This window comes from Solanum tuberosum, unplaced genomic scaffold (genome assembly GCF_000226075.1).
Source record: "Solanum tuberosum cultivar DM 1-3 516 R44 unplaced genomic scaffold, SolTub_3.0 scf00125, whole genome shotgun sequence".
Classification (NCBI taxonomy): domain Eukaryota; kingdom Viridiplantae; phylum Streptophyta; class Magnoliopsida; order Solanales; family Solanaceae; genus Solanum; species Solanum tuberosum.
Window position 1 is genome coordinate 1,198,934 of NW_006239052.1, and position 24,850 is coordinate 1,223,783.

A 24,850-nucleotide genomic window follows, 5' to 3' on the forward strand; every position below is an offset into this window, starting at 1 on the left:
GAAATTAATAACCAAAACTTTTTACTTCATAATTTATAGACAACTTTCTTTTACCAGACCTTCAAGAAATTTTTGCATTATTTATTTTCAAACTCCTTAAGTATAGCACACAAAAAGGCATGAGAAAAAGTAACGTTGCAAAGAGAAGCAGATAATTAACATGATAAATACATTACAAAAGTAATGGACATCTTTAACTATTATTTAATTGACTTAGTGGGAGTTATGTATTAATGAATAAGGATACTAGATTACATGTTACATAAATTAACAAAAAAAATGCAAAAAAGGGAGGAAAATGTCGAGAAAAAAAAAAGATTTTAAAAATGCAGTAGTCATAAAATTAGGCAGAAATGGAAAAAAATTGAATAGGCAGCTAACAAGATCAAATATGATAATCATCACATGAATCATCAAAATGACTCAAAAGGCGAAATCCATCGATGACCACGTAAAGTTAGCACTAAGTCACCACTTCCCCACATGATTTAGCATAAAAGAGTACAAGCAGAGGGAGATCCAACTTAAAAACATACTAATTATCCTTTCTTCCTTCACTAGAAAAGTCTAACAAACAAGAGAATGTTCACACTTAATTATTTTACATTAGTGTTCTGTTAACAAAATACACCAATAAATACACATCAAAAAGAAGAAAAGAAAAGAAAATAAACATAGGTACCTTCAGAGCTAAATACAGATGGACAAAATTACACAAATCTTTGAAATGGTTTCCTCCCAACTACAGTGGGCGTCGAACCAGTAGAATGCACACTCATATGATCTCCCATAGATTCATGTTCCTTTAAAGAAGCAGCATCCTTTCCAGACCCTTTGTTCCACTTGACAGACCCAGTACTACTTGGAGTCAAAGGAAACGACAGCCTCCTCCTCGAGCTGTTAGATGGGGTACCTATGTTTCTCTCCTCAAGAATGGTTTTTCCTCTGAATTTAGCTTTGGCTGAGATGGTTGGTGACATGTAACTTGGACCTGAAAAAGGAGGACAGCTCATGAGGCTATCGTCATCCTTCATGGAATGATTGAAAGGGGAATCAGCAGCACTAGCACGGCGTCTTGAATACTTTGATACGCTCGAGCTGCTCATTGGTGATGATGTTCTTCTGGGAGTATGTATTAGTTTTCCCCTTAATGGAACTGCAGACTTAGTTGACCTCGGGGTAACTGATTCATGACTGTCATAATCCAAATGGAGGTGTCTGAAGTTTTGACTTAGACGCCATGGACTTGGCTTGTGTTCCGAAATTGCCCTTGATGGTGTTGAATGGACGTCTTTTACAGCAGATTGGCTCTCGGAATCATTTCCTGGAAGTAGCTGGTGGTTCAACCAGTTCCACCACCAAGGAATTCCACTGGTTCGGATGTCCGTAGCTGATTTGGGGTTGCTTCTCCACAACTGTTAAAAAGAGGTATGCAACATGGTAAGCCATATATAGGGTTAACGGAGGTATTGAGTTTGTCAACATGTCTTGGCCAAGAATAACAAATAATGATAATCTTTGAAAGATATTATGTGTTTACCTTTAACGGATTGCCAGAATCACTAATGGGAAGTTGAAACAAGAAAATTGAAAGTTTTGACATTTGTGGTAATTTGCACAAGTGCATCTTAATTTGATAATCTTTGAAAGATTAGTCAAAAGCAACAAACAGAGAGATCATTATGATGTACTTAGTACCAGGATTCACATTAGATAAAAGATTTGGTAAGAAAGAGAACCACTAAAGAAATATTTCAATAACTTGGCCGTAAGCAGATAGAAATTGTTATGATGCACTTAATAGCAGGATTGGTACAACATAAAGGAAGTGATAAGTGTTGACACCCAATTTTGGCTTAACATTTTCAAAATTCGTAACTTTTAAGTTTTATTTATTTATTGTTCAAATACATTTTTATAATTTTAAATAAGTTTATAGATATTTATCCTTATTTCTCAAAATTTCAGGATTTTTTATGAGTTAATTTTAATTACATCATTTTTTGTCACAATCAATTGAATATGTTGTGAACATCGTATCTTTGATTGAATCATTAATTTTATAAAATTGCATTTTTTATTTGTCACATCTATTAATATTTATTTTATTTGTTACTTTTATTAATATTCATTTTTTATGTTTTAGCGCAGTCTAGAGATACATTCAAATACGGATAAAATTGCATACACGGATATTTTATAACCGGTGGTTTTAGCCCACGGTTTTAAGATAGTGGTATTGTACTAAGACGGTTTTCAATTTTCTATTTAAATAATTTCTTGATCATTAAGTTAGTGGTGGTGAATAAGATTTTCAGATTTGGGGGTGTAATTTAGAATTATTTTTTTTTTTTTTTTTTTTTGAGAAGGTAACATTTTAAATTCTTTTATTATTCATTATCTTTATAGGTACCCAGAGTTGCTTCCCATTGAAGCTATTCGAACAAAGTTCGAATTATATTATTTATTCATTATTTTGTATAATTGACGTTAGGCAAGCTTAGGTCATTTATCATATTATAGTTTTATTTTATTATTTGTGTATATTGCATTTTTATTATAGTTGTATATTATTGTTATCTCCTCCTCAATTTGAAAAAATGAATTCAGTCGGGAGTCGGGACCCACAATTGTGGATTTCGAAGAATGCCTTAACACCTTTCCTTCAGAATTACTTGAACCCTTACCTAGAATCTATTGGTTTCGTAGATCATTTAATTGATTTCCTAGTTTTCCTAAAATTAGGTGGCGACTCCCTTAAAATTCGTTTTTTCTTAAAATTCTTTTAAATTGAATTAATTGATTATTTTTTGAGTCACCACGATGTTTCTCCTTATATGAATAAAGTAGGGATGTAAACAGAATTCTCTGGTGTGAACTCGCCCGATTTCAGGTGGAAGAAAGGGGGTGTTTGGTGACTTCCGACGTGGAGGAAGAAATGGAGAGAAAGGTGGGGTTGTGGTTCTGGTTTACTTCGTTTTGGTGGTTGTATGGTATCACTAGTAGCTCGTGGGTAGAGCAATGGTGGTCGGAGCTCATGGGTTTCACCGGAGAAGAGGGATAACAGTGAGGAAGAAGAAGAGTTTAACCTGTGGGGTGTGTTTGTTAGAGAAACAAAAAAGATAAAAACCAAATGGGGTTTTGCAAGAGTTGGAACCTCCGGTTAGATCCGAAAATAACAAGGAAAAAGCTAAATGGGTTGGGGTCTTTTGGTCGTGGACTAGGCGGAGCTCCGGCGAAAAGTTTACTGAAAAAATATGAACACTAAAAGAATTTCTTAAAGACTAAAAAATCTAAAAATTACACCCATTATCTATAATCTTATCCACCACCACTAACTTAATTACCAAGAAATTGTTTAAATAGAAAATTGAAAACTGCCTTAGTACAATACCATTATCTTAAAGTCGTGGGCTAAAACCACTAGCTAATAAAATATCTGTGTATTCAAATATTTTATGTATTTAACTGTATTTCTAGACTGCGCTAAAGACATCAAAATGAATATAAATAAAAGTAACAAATAAAAAATGAATTTTAACAAACGTAATGAATAAAATGAATGGCATGTAAACAAAAATGCAATTTACCATAAAATAATGATTTAATCAATGACACAATATTCATAACATATTCAATTGATTGTTACAAAAAAAAATGTAATTAAAAAACTAACTCATAAAAATCTAAAATTTTGAGAAATAAGGATAAGAATCGATAAACTTATTTAAAATTATAAAAAATGTATTTTGTACTATTGAATTAATAAAACTTAAAAGGTATGAATCTTTAAAATGTTAGGCCAAAATTGGGTGTCAACAATAAGCATGAAACAGAATGATCCATTACTGCATTATCAAAGTACATTTACGCAATGGTTACCATAGATTTTACATGCTTAAGAACATAAGTCTAATGTACCTGGTGAGAACATGCATAGCTCATTGCTCTCTCCCTCTTGATGACTGCCTCCACTTTTTCCCGCCGCCTTGCTTCTACCTCATCTTTAGTTAGCATACTATTATTCCAATCATCATGGTTACCTGCTTCAGTCTAAAACAAAATTTCCTTTTTAACATCAGACGTAATTCAAAATATGTTCGAAGACGAAAATAACTTTTGTTCGACAACTCTCATATCCTTACACTACAATATATGTACAAAAATGAATTCCTAGAACCTAAATTGGAATTGTTGAAGAAGCTGCGTACCATCTTTGACCAGTGGAAGAATCCATCAAATCTTTCACAAGATAATCAAAGCACCAATAATGAGGAAAACTACCCAATTTAAATGACCCAAATTAAATCTACTAAAGAATGTAGGCGAACAGTGCCTCCAAAATATGGCATCGGCCTATACCACTAAATAGGTGAATACCACAAGATATGTAGCAGCTTAAACTTACCAGCTGAGTCCATTTGCTTAGAGTGCTCTCAGCTTCTTTATCATTCATGTAAGCTTGACTATGGAGTGCCTGGAACATCTGACTCCTCCTTGACTGAATTTGCATTTGAACCCTACCTAGAAGTTGCATTTGTTTCATGGCATTTACTGTCTGCCGCTTTACACTTCTGCTTCTGACCACTCCTTGAAGTCTTGCTAAACCACTCAAAGATTTGAAACCCCTCCTTGCCTGTGAAAACAAAGTTCATTCACATAGGATATGTAACACTTGTTAGCAATTGATAGACTCTCTTGGAACCAAACATTCGTGTCCCATCAATGACCTGCTCTAGAAAGGGGAGAAAATGGAAAAGGACTCTAATGGTTCTTTTTTAAAAAAAAAAAAAAAAAAAAAAAAAAAAACTTTATATGATGCAATGAACTTCTATTCACTCCTACTGAACCACGACAAGGGAAATAACAATGATAACATAAGATCCTATATTGTTTTCTTTGACATAAGAAGTTTTTCTAACAAGTTGATAAGAACAAAATTACTCGAATTTTCAAGATGCTTATGACAGATGAATGCAGACTTTGTATTTCCATGTTTTTTTAAAATCAAGAATTAAGAATTCAGGTCCTACGGAGTCCAGGAGTCATAGTTTCCATGGTTCAAGAGTATAATTAAGACAGTGAGGAAAACTACTCTAGCAGTAAAGTCATTAGGACTGGAAATGGGTTTCTTGAAAACAGCATAAGAAAAGATTGGGGGTCCCAATTACTTATACAAAAGTTCTAATCTCTGTTTTTTCCTATCCTGTTTCAGATAATCTGCAAGTCACTTAATTTATGTCAAAATTTCGAAAAGAAAAATGGAGTTCTCAGACAAGGAAAGTGACCTCCTTTTAAATAATCAGTTAAATATAACCTGTTCCACAGTCAATCTACTAAAACAAATAGTGAAAGGTATAATATTGAGGAAGCTCAGCATTTAAGAAGGAATCGTGAAGATTAAATTCTCAGGTAAAACTATCATAAGGAAAATATGAATGATAAAAGGTCAAAGCATTTCTACAGATCAAGTGAAAATGCAATAACAAGATCCTGATTGTGGTAGAAACAAACTTCTTAGGTAGAAATGAACCCTGAGACCACTGAATGAACTCATCCAGAGCTTTAATCGAAGGGTAAAGAATTTGTTTACCTGTTACCAGTTCTCTAACACACAGCAGGGAGTTTCACCACATAAAAAGCACCTAAATTTTAGACTAAGAGAGCCATAAGTCTTTAACAAAGCATAAAGCTTTTCACATAATTGATTTACTCTCTCAGCTTGATGCTCGCCTTTGGCAATAACAAATAGTTGCAGCAGACATGGAAATGATTACTTGGGAGACTATTAAGTTGTTTCAACAATGACATAATTGTTACCAATATATCATGAGTGCGCAATAACATGACCTATAACTTTTCACTCAAGATCTGGCCAACTCACAAAATCAAGTAGTATTCTTAAAGGCTATTTTCAGCAAAACATTGATGAAGGAGTTATCTTGAATCTTACCATGTAACTTCTGTAGGCTGCCTGTATCTTGGTTGCTGAAAGCTGGAGCGTCAAAGTTGGTTCTGGTCCGTTAGCATAGCTAATCTCATTATGGTTCCTACTCAGCTCTGGATAAGTAGATCTAGGAGAAGAGACCCTTGGAGAAGCCTCCCTAGGAGCAGTAGCCTTTGGGGAAGGAGCACTAGCAGAGGTAGCCTTTGGAGAAGCTTCCCTAGGAGAGAGAGCCTTTAGGGAAGGAGCACTAGCAGAGGCAGCCTTTGGAGAAGCTTCCCTGGGAGAGGTAACCTTTGGAGAAGCTGCCCTGGGAGAGGTAGCCTTTGGAGAAGCTGCCCTCGGAGAGGTAGCCTTTGGAGAAGCTTCCTTGGGAGGGCTAACCTTTGGAGAAGCTGCCTTAGAAGAGATGACCCTTGGAGAAGCGGCCCTCGGAGAGGCGATCCTTGGAGAAGTGGCACCAGGAGATGTAGCCCTATAAGAAGTCCGAGGAGATGCATCTCTAGGTGAATTGATTCTTGGAGAAGTTGGTGTCACAGGGAATGCAGATGGAATGCCAGATTGTTCAGAAGTAGGAGGCCTAACAAGTAGGTTCTGATCATCAACCTCCCCCAGTATTTTCTCAATACTGCTTGGTTCTCTGAAGAGGAATGATTTGAACTCTCCATGCCTCAGTATTCTACGACCCTTCTTCTTTTCCTTGGCAGTTTTCTTCCCTGATCCCTGTAACAATCATCCAATTTAGCTAAGGGTTGTATAATAATGTTAGAAGCGTAGATATCCGGGGCAAGTTCTTCCCCCATCCTCATATGATTTGTTAAGGAATATTTAAGGAAATCAGGCCAGAGCTGAATTTCTCCAAATCGTTCACCCTTGGTCCACTTTATAAACACAATTCTCAACCAGGATTAGAAGTTAGATTGACTTGAATAGGAAAGAAGAAACTACATCAATTATTGAAGTTAGTTTATTTCATCATAAGATAACAACTTCTGGGACAGATGCAAGTAATATGAGAATATCAAGTTCAAGAAACCAGACTTTTATAAACTTACATAGGCAGACTTCTTCTTGGAGTTACACGTAAAAACCCTTTTGAGGGCATAAAACCAACTGCCTTTTTTCCCCATGCTTCTAGCATTACTGTGTCACCCTGAAAGAGAGAAGGAAACTTAACTTAATTGACATTTCAAAAAGAACTTAATTGAACACATGCACTGCGAAAGCAACATCATACACTTATTGTATTGAACAGAGATATTCTAGAACGAAACCCAAGATGGAGGCATTTTGAGCCTGCCGAGGAGAATACAACGCAAGCACTCCAGAAAAAACATAGATTGCCCACCTAAAACCAAATACATCAAAAATTTGCAAATCATCTAATTTACTCAGTTAGTTTCCCTTATTGATAAGCATCTTGAAGTAAAGTCATCAGTATTATTTAAAGATGATTTTTCCGTAAGTTCAAATTTGGAGTTTGCACATTTAGCTGTCATAAGGTGATCAAGGGAGAGGAAAATTATTCACCACATAGAAATGGGAAAACCAAAATAATGAATAAAGGAAAAGGCAAACAGGGAAATGAATTTTTAGGTTATGTTGCTCAAACTCTTAAAAAATGTCTACAGGTGCGTTGTCCAATTCTCTAAAAGTTTCTTCAAAAGTAGTGTATTTTTGGAGAATCCGACACGGTGCAACACCGAAAGTGAAGAATCCATGCAACTTAGTTTTTAGGTCCCTTTAATTTCTTTTCTAGATATTTCATTCTTTGAGTTGACTTTCAAATTCAAACTTCAAGAACAAGAAGGAATCAAACTAAAGGTCAATTTTTTAACTAGCTAAAGACAATAACACACAAGTTCATGTCATCTATCATCTAAGATGATTTCATAATACTCTTCCTTTTTTCCTTTTTTTTTCAAATATAAATAAATTCCTTGCTGCTTTTCAACCTTTTTCAAGATGGTGATGAGATAAGAAAAGAGAAACACAAGGGGGCAGAAAAAAAATAGATACTTTATTACAATAGATGCTAAAATTACTTTCTGATGATGAAATATGTTGTTTTGTCCTTATTTCCTTGACAATTACCAAGAATGTTACAGACAAATAATATCAAGAAATTATAAAATTTAAAAAAAAGAAAAGAAAAAAAGGCAAACCCCCAAATTCTACTCCACATATAAACACATAAAAAAAAATCAATTTTTTAGTTCACAAAGGAGTAAAGATTACATTTTTTTTTCCCCTAAAATCACCATCCAAACTTGCAGAGTTTACAGAAAGTAAATTAATTTATGAAAGAAAGAAGCCCCATGTACCTTAAGTTATGTTTAAAGTCCTCCATGAAAACCCCTTTCAGAGAAAGCTGAAACCAAAGCCAAAAAGCCAAAAGCCAAGTCCAACAAGTAACCCAAAAGCAAAACTTGAGCTACCCTTCTCTTCTCTTCTCTTCTCTTCTCTCTCTCTCTCTCTCTCTCTCTCTCTCTCTAGAATCTTTCCCCCTTTTCTTCCTCCTAACCTCCTCCACTTTGTTATACTAATACTACCATTAACTTGGTGCTCCTTTCAGACTTTTTTGAGTCTAATTACCCAATTTTATTATTATACAAAAGAATCTGCTTCTTTGTTGCTTGCACAATTTATTAACCTTTTCTTTTTGTTCTTTTTTGACCTTTTATTTTTTCCTACCTTTTCCAGTTTATACTTTCCTCTTTTTGTCCAGGTAATGTGAATTTAAATTCGTCAAACTCAAATACTTGTTTGGTACAAAGAAAAAATATTTTTAATGTAAAATGTATTTTTGGAAGAAAAAAATTTGGACTTTTACTTACTTTCTAGTGTTTAGTAAGTAAGTAAAAAAATATTATCTCAAAAATATTTATATGTGATTTAGCAGGAAACTACGGAAGCATAATGGGATGAGAAGTGGAGTTGGGGATTGGTGAGATTGAGAGAAGATAATAAATTGAAACGTCGGAACTTATTTTCTCTATTTCTAAATTGGAGTCATTTTTCTCCTTTATAAAAAAATTATTATCAAACATAAAAAAATTAAAAATATTTTCCTCAGTAACAAATATAGCAATAGATGATAAACTAAAAAAAGAAAGAAAAAACTGTCTAGGAATTTATCAATAAGGGGTAACTGATAATAAATTAGTAATTAATTAATGGAGTTTGGACCTGACCAAACAACTTAATTGTTTAATAGAGCATTAATTAATGACAATAAATTTTTTTCTATTTTAAGTTATAAGTTATATGACTTTTCTCTCATTTGAAAACGTATAAAAATATTTAATATATTTCTAGTTTCGTATAACTTTCAAATTAGATACAACGAACTATTAAGTTTTAAAATTTATGTAAACCTTTTTTTTAATATTATCACCACATAAGTCATATTAAATTTCTTATTCAGCCAACTTTATTTTTATTTTTATTTTTTTTGGTGGCCACTTTGTCAGTCAATAATTGGTGTGATCCAGCCTCAGCTATAACGGATATGTTTGGTTCTTTATTTTTTTATTTAATATATATTTCATTTCGAATATTGTCTGTGGTGACAATGACTGTGATATCATGGGAGAAGGAACACAACATAGTACAATAGCGTAATTTTTTTCGTTCCAATCGATATTCGATATTTGCATTGAAGTTTAATTAATCTGAAATTGTATGCATAGTATAGTAACGTGATACAAACGCCGCTAGCTCTTCTTTGTGCTAAAAGATATAATATAATAATAATATTTTGAGGCAAATTCAAAAATTGAAATTTATGAATTTTTACATTGATTTAAAATTAATATATGATAAGTTTATGAACTTTTAAACAATTTTAAAAGTAATTTAGATAAATTACTATTTTAATTAATATTTCTTAAAAAACGTGTAAAAAATCAAAGTTAATAAGTTAACTGAATAATGGATTACCCTACAAATATATCAAATTCAAAATAATCAAAATTAGAGTTGGTTCATCTTCATTAATAATATAATATATTTGTCGCATTAAAACTTTTAATAAGATATGTTCAAAAGCAAAAGGCAAGAAAAGGGACACTTGCCTCTTTGATTTTTTTATTTAGAATGCAACGTGCGTGTCCGATTGTTGGTTGATTAGTTAGGATCGGATTTACGATATAATAGATAATTTGATGTACTCGTAGGAACTTATAAATTTTAAATTTTTTATTATTTAAGATTTGTTATTTGAAGTCAGGTTGATTTAGATTTACAATTCTATTTAGACATGAAATTTGAACTTCATAAGTTAGAATTCTTTTTTTCTTTTTATAAGCATGATAATTCCAGAATTTTTCATAATTTATAAGTAAGATATAAAAATATCTTAACGCACTGAATTAATAAATCACATATATTTGTATCTCTTTAATAAATAAACATTTTTAATTACATGTTATTATAAATTTTTAAATACACATAATTCTACAAAAATTCACTAGTCTAATAAATAAACAATGATATTAACCGTCTATTATTTGATAAATCTTTCTATATGGTACGAACAATCTATATCAATCATGAGTCTTTTTTTTTTACATAAATCTAAAATTATATTTTTTTAAAATTATAAAATCTAAACTTATGATTCAAATTTTATATTAAAAAATCAAAATCATAAATAGGATTTTTTTTTTTTTAGAAAATCATGTATGAAATGGATACATAGAGATTCATAGCACTATGTTACGTTATTGAGGCAACTTATTCATTTTGTTGTCATTGCTCTTTCACTTCTTATTTTTTTTCCTTCTTTGAAGTATATAAATAATAACCAGTGTAATAGTTGATTAGTAGATTTGGAGATCGCCAATGATTTCATTTTAAAGATTATCTCGATCATTATTTTTGTTATTTTTTCAAATAATAATTATAACGGAAAATGGGTCATATTTGCCCTTATACTCTTAGAAAATGGTTATATTTAAGTTTGTCATACTTTTTTGATATATTAGTCCTTGCCATCCAACTTTGAGTCCATATTTGCCCTTACACAGTTAAGTATTATGTCACCACTTTTATTATCCTACGTGGCGCTTACATGGCTCCTACATGGATATATTTTTTATTATAATTAAAATTTTATTTCCTATTTAATATTTATTCAACCCATGCTTAAATAAAATCCGGCCCATCCAATTTGAAAAACCCGTTGACCCTAACTCCACTTTCGTACCCACCCAGTTTGATAAGAATAATAAGAGGCGCTGCTTCTTCTCGTTTAGCTCTCTCCAAATAATACATTATTTTAAAGATTCTCTCGGTCATTATTTTTGTTTTCTTTTTTAAATAGCAATTATAATATATATTTTTTCTATATTATTTGGATTTATTGGTAGAACTTTTCAAAATTTTACTTTTACTTATTTTTTTAGTAATAAAATTATTAAATTGACGATACGTGAGATATACTATTGATGAAGCTTATACTTGATCATATATACATAATACGTAACATCTCGCGCCCCACCTTTAAAATATTGATTAAAAGTATTTATTGATGCTTTAAGAAAAGTCATAATTAGATTTTTCATTAGTCTATTATTTTAGTATGAGAATTGTGAAAATTTCATAAAATTAAATGGAAAAAAGTGGCATCGACCAAGAGACACAGGCCACGAGGCAACACCAATTGACCATTAGCCATATTAGCTTTCATCCTTTAAAGTAGAGAATAAAATGATCATTCACAATACTTTATAGCTAGCATTTAAATTGGCAATATATATATTTACACATCTCAACACTATAACAATTATTTATTTTAAGCGGCAATATTTATTGTCACAAAAATATTTAGTGATAATTAAATTACATAAAGAATCGCTAATTCCTTTAGTGACATTTATATATATAGAATGCTAATTATAAATATTGATATTCCTTATTGCCGCTAAATATAATATAGTGACAAATATATATATTATTATTGCTAAAATCTTTATTTGTTATAGACAAAAAGCCATGAGAAAACTTGTGGAACGATTGGGAGCAGATGGAGAAATATTTGGCTTTATGTTGTCAATTTTTGACCCTCTTACTTAGAATACTTTCATATAAATTAAAACAGAAGAAACACACATTTAGTTGGCTATATTGACACGTTACTCGCGAAGAATTTAAATATTGTCATAGACCTTAAGGATTTTTATCAACAAAAGCATAGACTTTTCATTTTGTTACTTAATATATACTCCTTCCGTCTAATAATAGTTGTTCACTATACTATTTTAGGATGTCCAACAATACTTGTCCATATATTTTTTCATCATATTGATATGCAAAAAATTGCAATTTTTACTACTTCTCGTATAGTTTTTGAATATCTAAATTTTTTGTTTAAAATATCGAATTAATGTTACCTAATTTAACTTTAAAAATTAATCAAATTGATTTTCGAAAAGCGCAACATGACAAATAAAAGTGGATGGAAGGAGTAGTTTCTTAAGAAGTGTTTAAAGTCAATAGTGGACAAATATTGTTTGACAGAAGGGAAGGGAGTATACTTTTTTTTTGTTGAATTGTGAAATTTTCATAGAATCAAATGACCAAAAGTGTCATCAAGAGAGACACATGCCATGAGACAATTAACACCATTTAAGAAAGAAGTTAAATTAAACATACTCAAATGGCTATATGTAATGGCAAATTAAAATGGACATAGAAACTACTCAAAAGTAAATAATTAGTTGAATTAATCTTCCTCAGCCAAAACCATTCTACTTAAAGGACTTGGGCCAAGTTTTTTTCTTCTTCTCAAAGAATTTCTTCTCCTAATAACTTCCATTTGATTCCTTCTTCTTACTTGCATCATTGCTTCTTCTTCAATCACAAATCTCTTCATTAACACATCATCATTCAATGATTTTCCCCTAAATATTTTCCTCCCTTCCAAACTCATCCTTCCACTTGGTATTCTTTCTTGTGAAATACTCATTGGCTTTGTTCTACAATTACTTTTTCTTGGTGGAACAACGTGATGATCTACTTGAAATACTTCACTATAGGAAGATATTGGTGCACATAGACAAACTCTAGTGAAAGAAGTTGCAACTCTTAAAGAAGTGCATCTTCTTAGCTTTTGTGATCTATTATTGGAATTTGTGTTTGAAATCTCTCTTGATGATGACTTAGATATGCTTCTCCATAATGTTGGATTTGTTGTGGGGATTTCACTTGGCTTGGCAAATGTTTTCCATAGTGAGGCCATTTCCATTGCCTTTTGGTACCAAGCCTTCCTACAAAAACATATAACATGTAACTATTGAGTTTAAGTTTCGTGGACTGTCAATCTACACATGTTAAGTTCACCTAGAATCTTCACAACAAGTCTGATATAATAATCTGAAAAATAGAAGACTAACATGCTATAACAGACTAAATTAACCTGATAGTGTAAAAAATGTTTAAACTGTCTATTTATATAACTTAAATCTTTAATCATATGTAATAAAAAGCTATCAATGGACACTAGTTAGTATGGACTGATAACCAAAGAAGTATTGCAAGTAACCTACTACAACTGTTTTATTTAATTGTCCACATATATAAGTTAAAATTCAGATTTAATGAGGTTGTCAATTTCAAATATTAAAAAATATCACACAATAAACACCATATAAGTTGAATTTTTAATAAGCTTGTCAATTTCAATTATTATTAAAAAATATCTCACACAAAAAAAAATAAAAAATACACCACAGATGGGATATAAATGTGAAACTTGAACTAATATACTCTTTTTAGCTTCTTCTGGAACTTCAATTTTTCAATTTGTTCCCTAAATAAAGAGTTGAAATACCAAAGGTTGACTTTATGAAAAGGTGGATAACCTTTGAAAGTCATGAGAAAGAACAAAGTTGTCATAAAGTTAATTAAATCCAAGTCAAATACAATTCTCTAGGTTGTGACAAACTTTGAAAATGACTAAGAATTTATGTTGGACAAGTCTTTTCGGGATAGGTCAAACCTTGATTTAGTCTTTAGTAAAAATAGTACAACATTTAATCACAGGTTTTTACATTCAAATGGATTGATCTTTAATTTTTGCTTTGGGCAATTGAAGTTATGTCTAACGGCGCATAAGTTATGTGCGTTGAGCATAACTTTTGAGACATTATGATCCAAAAATATAAATTCATGCCTCACTAAAAAGTTATTTTTTTTGAAGGACAAAGATTAAAGACTGACATGTACAAATGACCCAAATGTTAAAGGTCAAGATATTGAATTCATTAACCTTATACGACATGAAACTCATTCTATTATAAAAGGATCTTAGTAGTTCAGTTGGTTAACTACCTGAATTTTCATCTTGTTGGTGAGGATTCGATTTTCAGCTTGTAATATCTTCCACCATTTTTCCTTCAGTACTTTCCCCCCAATTTATTAACTTTTTTTATTTTTATTTTATTTGAAAAAAAACCCATCCCATCATGTTAAGGCTTTTGATATGGGCCTAAAGTGTACTGCTGAAAATTGGGTCACTTGCTGAGGTAGAAAGCCCAACTAACAGAAGTTGTACAAATATGTCTTTTTGTCAGAACTCCCACCCCCTCCCACCTCCCACCTCTTTTTTTTTTTTTTAATGATAGTGGTGTCTTGGTCAGTTTTTACGCACGTTAACAAATTTCACGGGATACCTATTATCTCCCACCAGCAACAAGTATCAGGCAATTATATTCACTAAGAATAGGACAGATGGTACACAATTAAAATAAAAAAGATTGAGATATATGTGATTGGAATTGAGTGAACAATGTTTCATTGAACTTATATTGTTTATCCCTAATGATTTGGATTGGTCCGATAGAAAAATGTGAAACACATTATTGTTGGTTTTATTGAGCTTGATTGTTGAAGAAGAGAAAGTGAGTTCGTAGATTTTTGAAGGTTTGGGTTGAATCTTTCCTTGAAAATTTTCAAGGCTGGATGTCAAATCTCGAGTTTATTTGAACCAATTTGAATCAATTTTCTAGGACAATTTGTACTTAACTCCTCGCCATAAACTTGTAGCAACTCTATCCATCAAAAAATCCTAATAACCCTCTAGGTCAATTTGTACTAAGCTCATCATGACTATGTGTACAATTTATACTTAAGTTTTGGTGATCCACCACTACAATTTCTAGTGTCCCACCAAGCATTTTGCAGTCAAGTTTTTATCAAGAAGCTATTTTTCACACAACTTATTTAAATGGAGCTAAAACTTTAAAATAGTGCATGAAAATAATCTATTGGCCATTTCTTAAAAATTAGAAATATGAATTCGATTTTTAAGTAATAAACAAAAACTTTTATATATTAAAATTTGAAGTATTTTACTAGAAATTGTACGGAGTGCATAGTTGAGCTGGGCTAGTTTAATTATTAAGTGATTCATTGATAAGTAAATTATTAAGAGAGAAAAAAATGCAATGTTTATGGATAAATCAAGTAAAATTTACTTTAAACAAATTAAGGTAAAAATATATGTAATTAGTCATAATTGAATACTTTAACTACAAAAACACATTTCATAAATTTAAAATTTGATGCATAAATGTTTCTCTAGGGATTAACATATATTCTCTTTAAAAAGACGCTATATTTATCGTACAAAACTTCAATTTTGAATCAATAAGCTTAATCCACAAAGTAAAGTTAAATATAACTAAACAACCAATTTGATCAGTTTTACTTAACAACAAGCTCCTCAATTTTATTAACTATACAATTATAACCATTAATTTCATACAATATAAATAACCTCAACATAAAAATAAGACATACCACCTATATATTATAACAGATTAAATTACAATAAATTATGATGTTAGCTCAGGCTCAGCGTATGTACGTTTAAAGAAAGAAGAAATTGAAGGAGAGAAAGTTACCTTGCTTGTGAAGAGTTCTTTGGATCTTGCATCAACAAAGAAGAAAATCAAAACTTTGTGATTCAAAGAAATATAGAGAAATGAAGAAGAAGAAGAGGAAGAAATTTCTTCTCATCTATGATATTAATTGTACTATACTATAGTATAAAAGAAAGGAGTACTATAAATGATAATCAAACTTCTTTTTTTTTTTGCTTAAATTAGAGAGAGTCTCTGAAAGATGGGTTGTCAAATTTACACCTTTCTTTCTCTTTTTCTTCTTTATAGTATATAGTAATAATAATAATATAATGCTCTTCCTTTGTTTTTGCTTTGCTGCAGGCAAATGATTCAAATTTCAAAAGTGCTACACTATACTACTTTATTAATTTATAATATAAGTATTGCTTTTTATTTTTTTTTATTTTTTTTACCTTTGAAAATTTCATCTTTTAGACTCTCATGGGTCATTTTGTAGGGGCCCCAATATCAGATCATATACTTAATGGGGACCATATAAGTGAAAAATAACAACTTTTTCAGAATTCCTACATTGGGGAATGAGGCAAATTAGTATATTTATATTAAGTCATATATAGATATGCTTTTGAATTTTTATTAGTCCTAACAACAAGAATTCAAATAGCTAATCCCAAACTTAATTGAAAATAATAATAGGAGTAGTTTAAGTTGTTGATATAGTTGGTTTATCAGCTCATGAAATCAGTCTCGAATAGAGTGGAATTTTTTTTATTTTTTAAAAAATATTTCAATTGTCTACTATACTAAATATAGATTTTAATTTTTTTAAGTTCAATTTGAAAATCAAAAAACGATTTACCATTTTATATCCATTTTGTCACAATCTGAAATCGGAAAAGTGATGACACATATCTCAACCTCATCAATAGGTAAACCAACAAAAATAACTTAATCATGACACGAAACATAAAAACACAAAAAAATAATAAGCAACTCCTTTTATAAGAAATGAGAAAAATCTATAGAAAACCTCCCAAAAATTTGAAGTCACTAGTAGATGCCTCTACAAATTTCAATACAACCCAATAAGTCTCAAAATCATTAATCTCAATTGTGATTGGATCAACTAGACCAGATCATGAGTGTGGAAAAAAATAATAATGTACTCAGTTATTCCAGCTGAAATACTTGAAATAATTCTACCACTTTTATTAGGAGCAACTTTTTTAGTGCTAGCTAAACATAAAATATTGATTTTTGTGCAATATCGAAAGGGTCCTGATGTAGTGAAATTGTTTGGATTGTTACACCCTCAAGCAGATGGTTTGAAATTGATTCAGAAAAAAAATCGATTTCACCAAGTACTGTTAATTTCTCCCTTTTTAGAATGGATACAATGTTTACATTTATATTAAATCTAATCGCTCGGACCGTTATATCTTTTAATTATAGTAAGATATTATCATATCCGAACATATGACTATTTTATTTATTTACTATATCTTCACTAAGGTTATGGATAAAGAAAAGAGTGGCCATATTGGACATGAGTCACATGACTCTATTGATTCATTGCCCCTCATTCCCAAAACAAGAATATTTAAGAAGTTGAGCTCCTAAACTTGATACTTCATGCTGTGATTCCCCCATTAGTAATTAATTTTCTTTCACTTCACCAAAAAGCTCTTGGTAATTATATGCTATGATTGGGAGCATGTACTTAAACTATTTTGTGCTTCTCTTATGATAGACTTTAGAACAATCATGTATATGTAGCTTTAATTTGCCCCTTTTATTTTCTATTGGGTAATACATTGGTCTTTCAAACCTTTACATGTGGCTTTAGATCATATCCAAATGGCCAAAAATCTTTCATTCAAACCCTCATTGAAAAATCAAACACCATATATATTAAGTTATTGAATTTTCTTGAATTCACATGTTATCTTCTGAATCCACTCATGTGTACATAGCCTTCTGATCCTCTAACTCCATCCTTAATTCCCTATGTTTGATTAGTATGTTCTTTGACCTAAATAGTGCCAAGGCACAAAGTATGGGAGGTAATGTGACACTCATAAAGGAAGACTAAACATAAGGAATGACAGATTTTTATGTTGATGAGTGTTTTTTTAATATGGTGCATATGAAGATAAAATTTATATATTTAAAAATACTACTTATATAATACAATCTTATAGTTAAATAAATGTATTTAAGAGGGTCACGAGTGTGGAGATAATGCATAAATTAAGTAGCCAAAATGGATGACATTATGATTCCTTTTATTTGGTGGTGTTAAATCAATGAACCCAAAAGCTGATACAGATGTCAAAAGACAATATGATTACATGTACTTTTATTAGGTTTTGCCATTAGCTCTAAAGTAACATTAAAAAAGCCTATATATATATCACTTATCACAAATTAAAACTTTAAAAAAAAAACCATAATAAAGAGAATATAAAAGTAAAACAAGATGACAATAAACTCAAGATCGTGGCCTAGTGATCAATGACAATGAATCAAATGTGTGGCCTTGTAGTCAATGAAGTATTGAATTAGAGTTATGACTTATGAGGTTTCAGGTTTAAATCACTAGTGAAGACAAAAAATACATTAAATGATTCTTTTCATCTGTCCTAGTTTTGGTGGATAGAGAGAGCTAAGCTATACTTGATACCTTTTGTGGATGACAGTAACCTGCAAAATTAGTCGAAGTGCGTGAAAGTTGATCCGAACAAGATGACAAATCTTTTTAGAGTCATCAATACCTCGTGGAATTAGTCAAGGTACACGAAAACTGATCCATGCACTAAAATCATATGATTAAAAAAAGGCTAGATGCCAAATCTTTTTAGAGTCATAGTAGCTATTTAAAACAAGGAATTATCGTATTCTTCAACACAAAAATAGAAAGAAGTTAGACATAATTACTTCTTTTCTATATATTTACTTTTTAAAACTTTACTTATGACACTAACAATGAGATAAATTGATGAGGTTCTAACAACAAGAAGCTTTATTCCATTATGAACCTATAAATTCTTTCTTTATTGGTTGGTTTGTCTTCATAAAAGGAATTTCCCCTTTTATATCACCATTTTTTTCTTTCTACTTTTTATATATCACTACTAATATATTATTGAAGAAGAATTGAACAAAGAATTTCTATATGCTTACAAATCATAGGCCATAATTAATTTTTCTTTCAATTTTTTCCTTATTATTAAGTTATCATTTCCCAAATTAATTGATGCACGAGTAGTCAAGTTTAGATTTTCAAACTCATCAGTAAAATAAGCACAAAATACAAACCATAAAAGACAAAGCAAATATACTGTTAGAGAATCATTAGATCAGTTTATTGAAAAATGTGGTATGCCTAGACAAGTCATTTAGCCATGGCAAATTAGTACTAGTTAACTAAAATTACTAGAACTCTAGAAGTACGAATTGGGAATACATGGGAAAATTAATACTATAACTCAAGATTGATATTTGTTTTCTCTATTCAAATGTGAACCTAAAGTTTGACTCCAAAAAGAGAAAAAAATAGTGACAGAAAAGTGAAAACTACTAATTAATGTAAGATCCCACATGTATGCAGGTTTTCAGGCTATCTTTTTATTATTTATTATTATTGTTATTATTATTATTATTATTGGCCAAAGTCATAGTATATGTTCATTACTGGACCACAAAATCTTATGATCTCTCATTCTTTGTTTTCCTTTTCAGTATTTTGCTATATGTGATATCATTATCCATGTTTCATCTTGTTTTTTCAAGTCATTTTCTTTTGACCCTACCCCACTAAACAATATCCCCAAACATATGAAATCAAATGATGTTAACAACATAGGTGAGTGGGCTTAATTAATTACTTTAGATTAGTTTTTAATCAAATTATTTTAAAAAAATCACTAGCAAACATTATCAAAGATCTAGCTTTAGAAATTAAAAATTCGCTAAGATTCATTTTAGTTGTCCTACTTATTAAAACTATTAGTTTTCACCATTGCGATGGATAAAGCAATGAGCCGCGACGAGTCCATCGCAAAACGAATGGGCTGGTAGGCCCAATGAGTTACTTGGAAAAAATTCCTTGAGTCACATGTGGTGTAATTATTTTGGACTTTCGCAGCCTATACAAACATGGTGTATCGCTTTAATTAATCATTGTTTCATAACAAATTCGACCTTGTAAGAGATGTTTTACGATTCGAAATTCCTTTCATGACTAATAAGTAATATATACTCTCTTGTTTTTAGTTTCATGTTTCATGTTTCATGTTTCATGTTTCATGTCGGAGTAAATCCCCGATTAATCCATTAAAGTAAAGAATTACTATCTATCAAAATTCTTTTTCATATTCAAAAGTCAAACTCGAAATCTATAATTAATGGCGGGGATTCCCTACTCTTGGTGGTCCAACCTGATCATTCACTAACCAGGCATGGCTAGAACACATACACAAGTCCTGCTGCTTTGTCACATCTACACAAGACAAAAGTCTTGTTGCATGCACTTGTTTAATTTTTCACAAGACAATTAAATTTAAAAAGAACACAACTTTAATTTCATTTTTTTGTCATTATTATTGAGTTAGTCTAATTGGTCCTGATCAATATGTTCCTAGTTCAATTTCTCTGATCTAGAAAACTTCCAAGAACAATCAACCATGAATGCCTGACTCATCATGGTTATTTTTTTTTTAAAGTATAGTCATCTATACAAAAAAAAAACTAGTTCAAATCTAGATCGCTCGAGAGATAATTAGTGTTGAATGTCAATTGCGTTTCATCCCCATTTTGGGATATGACAGTTTACAAAAGTAATGATTCCGTTAAAGGTGGTTGTATTCTAGTTGTCCTTATAGTAATTTTGTTGGGTTTTAAAGGTGTGAACAGGAAATGAAGGGTTGTGACTCTCTTGAAGGGTTGTGACTATGCCGAAGGGTTGTGACCATTTGAAAGGTTGTGCCTTTTCCAAAGTGTTGTGACCTTTCTGAAAGGTTGTCTTCTTTCCAAAGGATTGTGACCTTTACCCTTTCTTGGCTATAAATAGAGAGGATTTCTCTTATTTTTCTGCATCGAATTCTTCCCTTCTTTTGCATACATTTCTTACAAAATAAAATCTATCGATCGTGTCTGTGTGTGTGATTCGTTGCTGTCATTTTGAGTTCGTTGAAATTATCGAAGTTTGAGGTACCGCTACTTCTTTAATGGTTAATCCGTTTTATCTTGGGAGGAATTAATCTGCAACTTCGGATATTTGATGGGATTAAATTTCATAAGGACACACAGTGGGTTCTGTGGACTCGGATAGTTCTTTGTGTTTTCTTTCATCTTTTATTATTTCTGATTTACTAATATGAATACAGGAGATAACAAGCTTAAGAAATTTATTGTTGGTAATTTCTGTGGTAAGGAAATTACTTCTATTTTCTGTGTTCTTTTTATGGGGAAAGAAAAAGAAGAAAAAGAGAATTATTTTATCATATGATAAAAGAGATTTGGGATGAATTAGTACTACTTTAATATGTTCGAGTATATTTTTTGTAGTAAGTTTTCCTTGGATGGGTAAGATTATTTTTATTTTCTTCCCAAGTGCATTCAAGCATTGCACCCCTTCAATTTTCTTTTCAATGAGAAAAGTTATTTTGTGCATAAAGGCTAAGATGAACACTTGAAGTAAATGAATAAATGTTGTCTCCTAACAATATTTGAACATGAGTTTAGTTTCTTGTTGAAATTAAATGTCTTCTTGAGGAAAATAGAAATATGGTGGAAACTGAGAAAAGAAAAAAAATTAGCAAGAAAAGTGACTTGCATGGAATTATTGCTGAAAGATGGAATATGATTCAATGAGAGTAAAAATCAGGTTCTATCTTTATTTTCCTTGATTATTATTTTCTTTTTCTATCCTTTATAAGTTATGAAATTTATTTCATAAATGTTACGATAGATGATCATTATGTGATTGAATCAGGATATATCTTTATTATTATTAATATGCCTTTTGTTTAGAAGAGGAAAAATAAAACTTTTGTAGTTTTCTACTCCATGTGAAATTTGATTGTGTTTGACTTTTGGAGATTTTTTTTCTCCTTTGATTTGAAGAATATAAGAACTTCACAAACAAATCAGATTGTGCATTGGTTTGAAGAATATAGAAACTTCACCAATTTGTTAAATAATCTGTTTGAATGAATATTTTGACTTGAAGAGTACAAAATCTTCGTCAGGAATATTTAGGCTAAATGATTGAAAAAAATAAAATCTTCATCATTAGTTCGAAACAGTATTGTATTTGAGGTTTCTGGAGATTAAAACCTTTTTGGTTTACTACTCTGTCTTAATGTGAAACTGATTCGAAGAATATTAAAACTTCATCGGAATTCAATGTTCATTCGGTTAACGATTAGAAAAATATAAAAACTTCATCGTTAAACTAGAAACAAGTTGTATAAAGATTGAATCTTTATTGTTAGTATTCTAAATACTAAGTGGTTTGTCTAGTTGTGACAAAACGGGAAAAAAAACAACTAGTGACATAAAATTAAGTGATTTTTGTGCCTGCAATAGGTGTTTATATGAATTAAAATCTCCAAAAGAAGGCTTCGTGTTGCCAATGTGTAAACATGGGAAAAAATATGTGGAAAATAATTTCAAATACTTGAAAAATATTTTTGAGAACATATTTAAAATGTGGGGGGTTCTTTACTCGTGATAAAGACAAAATTAGACTTACTATCTAATTTAAATTTGAAAGTACAAGATATGAAATTTAATGACATTCTTGTATTATATTAGACCCACAAAATTTTTGGAGTATATTGTGGACGTTGAGTCTCTCTTTACTAGTATATGATATGACTAGTATAAAACCACACAATTATATGACTCGTTCAAAAGAATTGTATTCTTTGATGAAAAAGTTTCACTTAAAATATTTTGGAGTATATTGTGGACGTTGAGTCTCTCTTTACTAGTATATGATATGACTAGTATAAAACCACACAATTATATGACTCGTTCAAAAGAATTGTATTCTTTGATGAAAAAGTTTCACTTAAAATATTGTGATTTTCATGAAAAGATATGTCTATTAATTTTTTTTTATAGACATGAACATTGGTGAAAAGTGATATGTTATGTTTGTGTTGTAAAACAAACATTTGGGTCATATTGCCCTTATTGGACTGAAGAGACTATGATCATGGGTAATTCTATAACAAATTGAATGTTATGTAAATGTCCTTCTGAAAAGGACATATGACAAGGTATTGACTCTAAAACAATGTCTGTATTTGAGAAAGTTGTAAAAAAAGTAAAGAACAAAATATCTGTGGGAAAATGTTACCTCACAAAAGGTCTTTTCAAACTTAGTATTTCTGTTTGTTCTTACTTGCTTGAATTCAAATTGTTTGTGACATAAATGCTTGGGACATGTCAATTACAAAACCTTGCAACAATTGATCAACTTAGAAGTTTTGCCTAACTTCTAGTGCAATAAATCAAAATGTCAAGTATGTGTTGTTGAAGGGAAGTTTAATACCTTAGAATTGATTTGCACTGACATTTGTGATATGAAGTCAACACCATCTCGTGGTGGGAAAAAGTGTTTCATAATTTTATTGACAATTGCACTAGATATTGTTATGTTTATTTGCTGAATGGTAAGGAAGAAGGAATAGAAACATATTGGCAATATAAAACTAAAGTTGAAAATTAGTTGGATAAAAAGTTTGTCATGATTAGAAGTGGTAGATGTGGATAATATGAATCTTCTTTTGTAGAAATATATTTGGAAAATGGAATCATCCATCAAATTATTGCACATTCTCACCTCAATCTAATGAAATTGTTGACAGGAAAAAATCAAACTTTGAAGGAAATGTTGAATGTCCTATTTATAAGTTTAGGTTTACCACAAAATTTGTGGGGGGTTCTATCATTATAGCAAAAGAGAACAACAAAAATAAAATAAAATTTGTCTGTTTAGAAAGAGAGAAACAAAAAGTTTTGTTTGTTAGTAAAGGGAGTAACAAATAATAAAAAAAAACTTTTGTTTGTTAAGAAAGAGAGCAACAGAAAGTTGTGTTTGTTCAGGCTTTGTTGTATCCTGATAGAGAATTGTTTGTCGTCCCTTAAAGTTTATACAAGCAATAACTCTTGAAAGACAGCGATCAAACAATTTCCAATGCAATCTGTTTCATATGAGAAATGGAAATGAGGGAACTATTCCCAAACGGGTCAAAATAGGACCTAAAACTTTGGATTGTATGTTCATTGGATATGCTACAAATAGTAAAGCATGTCGATTTATGGTTCATAAGTCAGAACCGTAGGATAGTCAAGTGAAGGGTCTAAACGACCTTGGAAAGAACCAAAGGAGAATGTACTTAATAAAGAAATCTGTATTAACCAAAGAGATTCGGCTTTGCGCTATAGTTAGCTCAGCACCAATCAAGAATCCCCAAGGAATTCCAAGAATTCTTGGTATACATTTGTTCCAACTCTCAACCCTCTTTTCTAGATTCATGGATATTGAATCAATCGAACGCACTTCTAAGACCTGTTCTACTTTTGGAAGACCCTGTGTTATATCACCAGATCTCGATTTTTCATATATAAATGTAACTAATGTATCTCCTTCGTAAAGGGTTTCCCCATAATGGCCATGAACAGTTGCTCCGGGGGTGGCCAAATAAGGCTTAGCTGATCGTATCACTATCGAGTCAACTTGAACAAGTATAACTTGACCCGATTTGAGGGGCGGTCCATTTTTGGCTATACATACATTTTCACAAATAAACTGTCCAAGACTAATTATTTTAGATGTCTCTGCACAATAATTGTGATGGAGAAAAGACCAATTCAAATTGAATGGATTTAAAATTTGTCCTTTGTGAACTCATTCTCTTTGAGAAAAGGTTGTCAATAGTAAGATAGATTCAATCTTGAACAACCATACTTGAGAGTTGGTTGATCTTCCTCAAGGAAATAAAGTTTTGGATTCAAAGTGGAT

The 24,850-nt window shown here is 30.9% G+C and overlaps 2 protein-coding genes across 3 annotated transcripts; both read right to left on the reverse strand.

Annotated features, from left to right (window-relative positions):
* Positions 1–518: 518 nt before the first annotated feature.
* Positions 519–8,611, reverse strand: LOC102600587 (protein IQ-DOMAIN 14). The gene is made up of 6 exons (XM_006350643.2): positions 8,269–8,611; positions 7,000–7,097; positions 5,954–6,667; positions 4,409–4,636; positions 3,922–4,053; positions 519–1,415 (listed from the first exon to the last, which is right to left on the reverse strand). Exons 2-6 carry the CDS (start codon positions 7,072–7,074, stop codon positions 711–713), a joined length of 1,854 nt encoding a protein of 617 aa, XP_006350705.1. The 5' UTR covers positions 7,075–7,097; positions 8,269–8,611; the 3' UTR covers positions 519–710.
* Positions 8,612–12,493: 3,882 nt separating this feature from the next.
* Positions 12,494–16,084, reverse strand: LOC102600925 (uncharacterized). Of its 2 annotated transcripts, none has more exons than XM_015310175.1 (2): positions 15,853–16,084; positions 12,494–13,211 (listed from the first exon to the last, which is right to left on the reverse strand). In XM_015310175.1, exon 2 carries the CDS (start codon positions 13,191–13,193, stop codon positions 12,672–12,674), a length of 522 nt encoding a protein of 173 aa, XP_015165661.1. In that variant the 5' UTR covers positions 13,194–13,211; positions 15,853–16,084; the 3' UTR covers positions 12,494–12,671. The 2 variants fall into 2 exon arrangements, with proteins under 2 accessions (XP_015165661.1, XP_006350706.1); XM_006350644.2 differs by having other exon boundaries at positions 12,494–13,215.
* Positions 16,085–24,850: the final 8,766 nt, after the last annotated feature.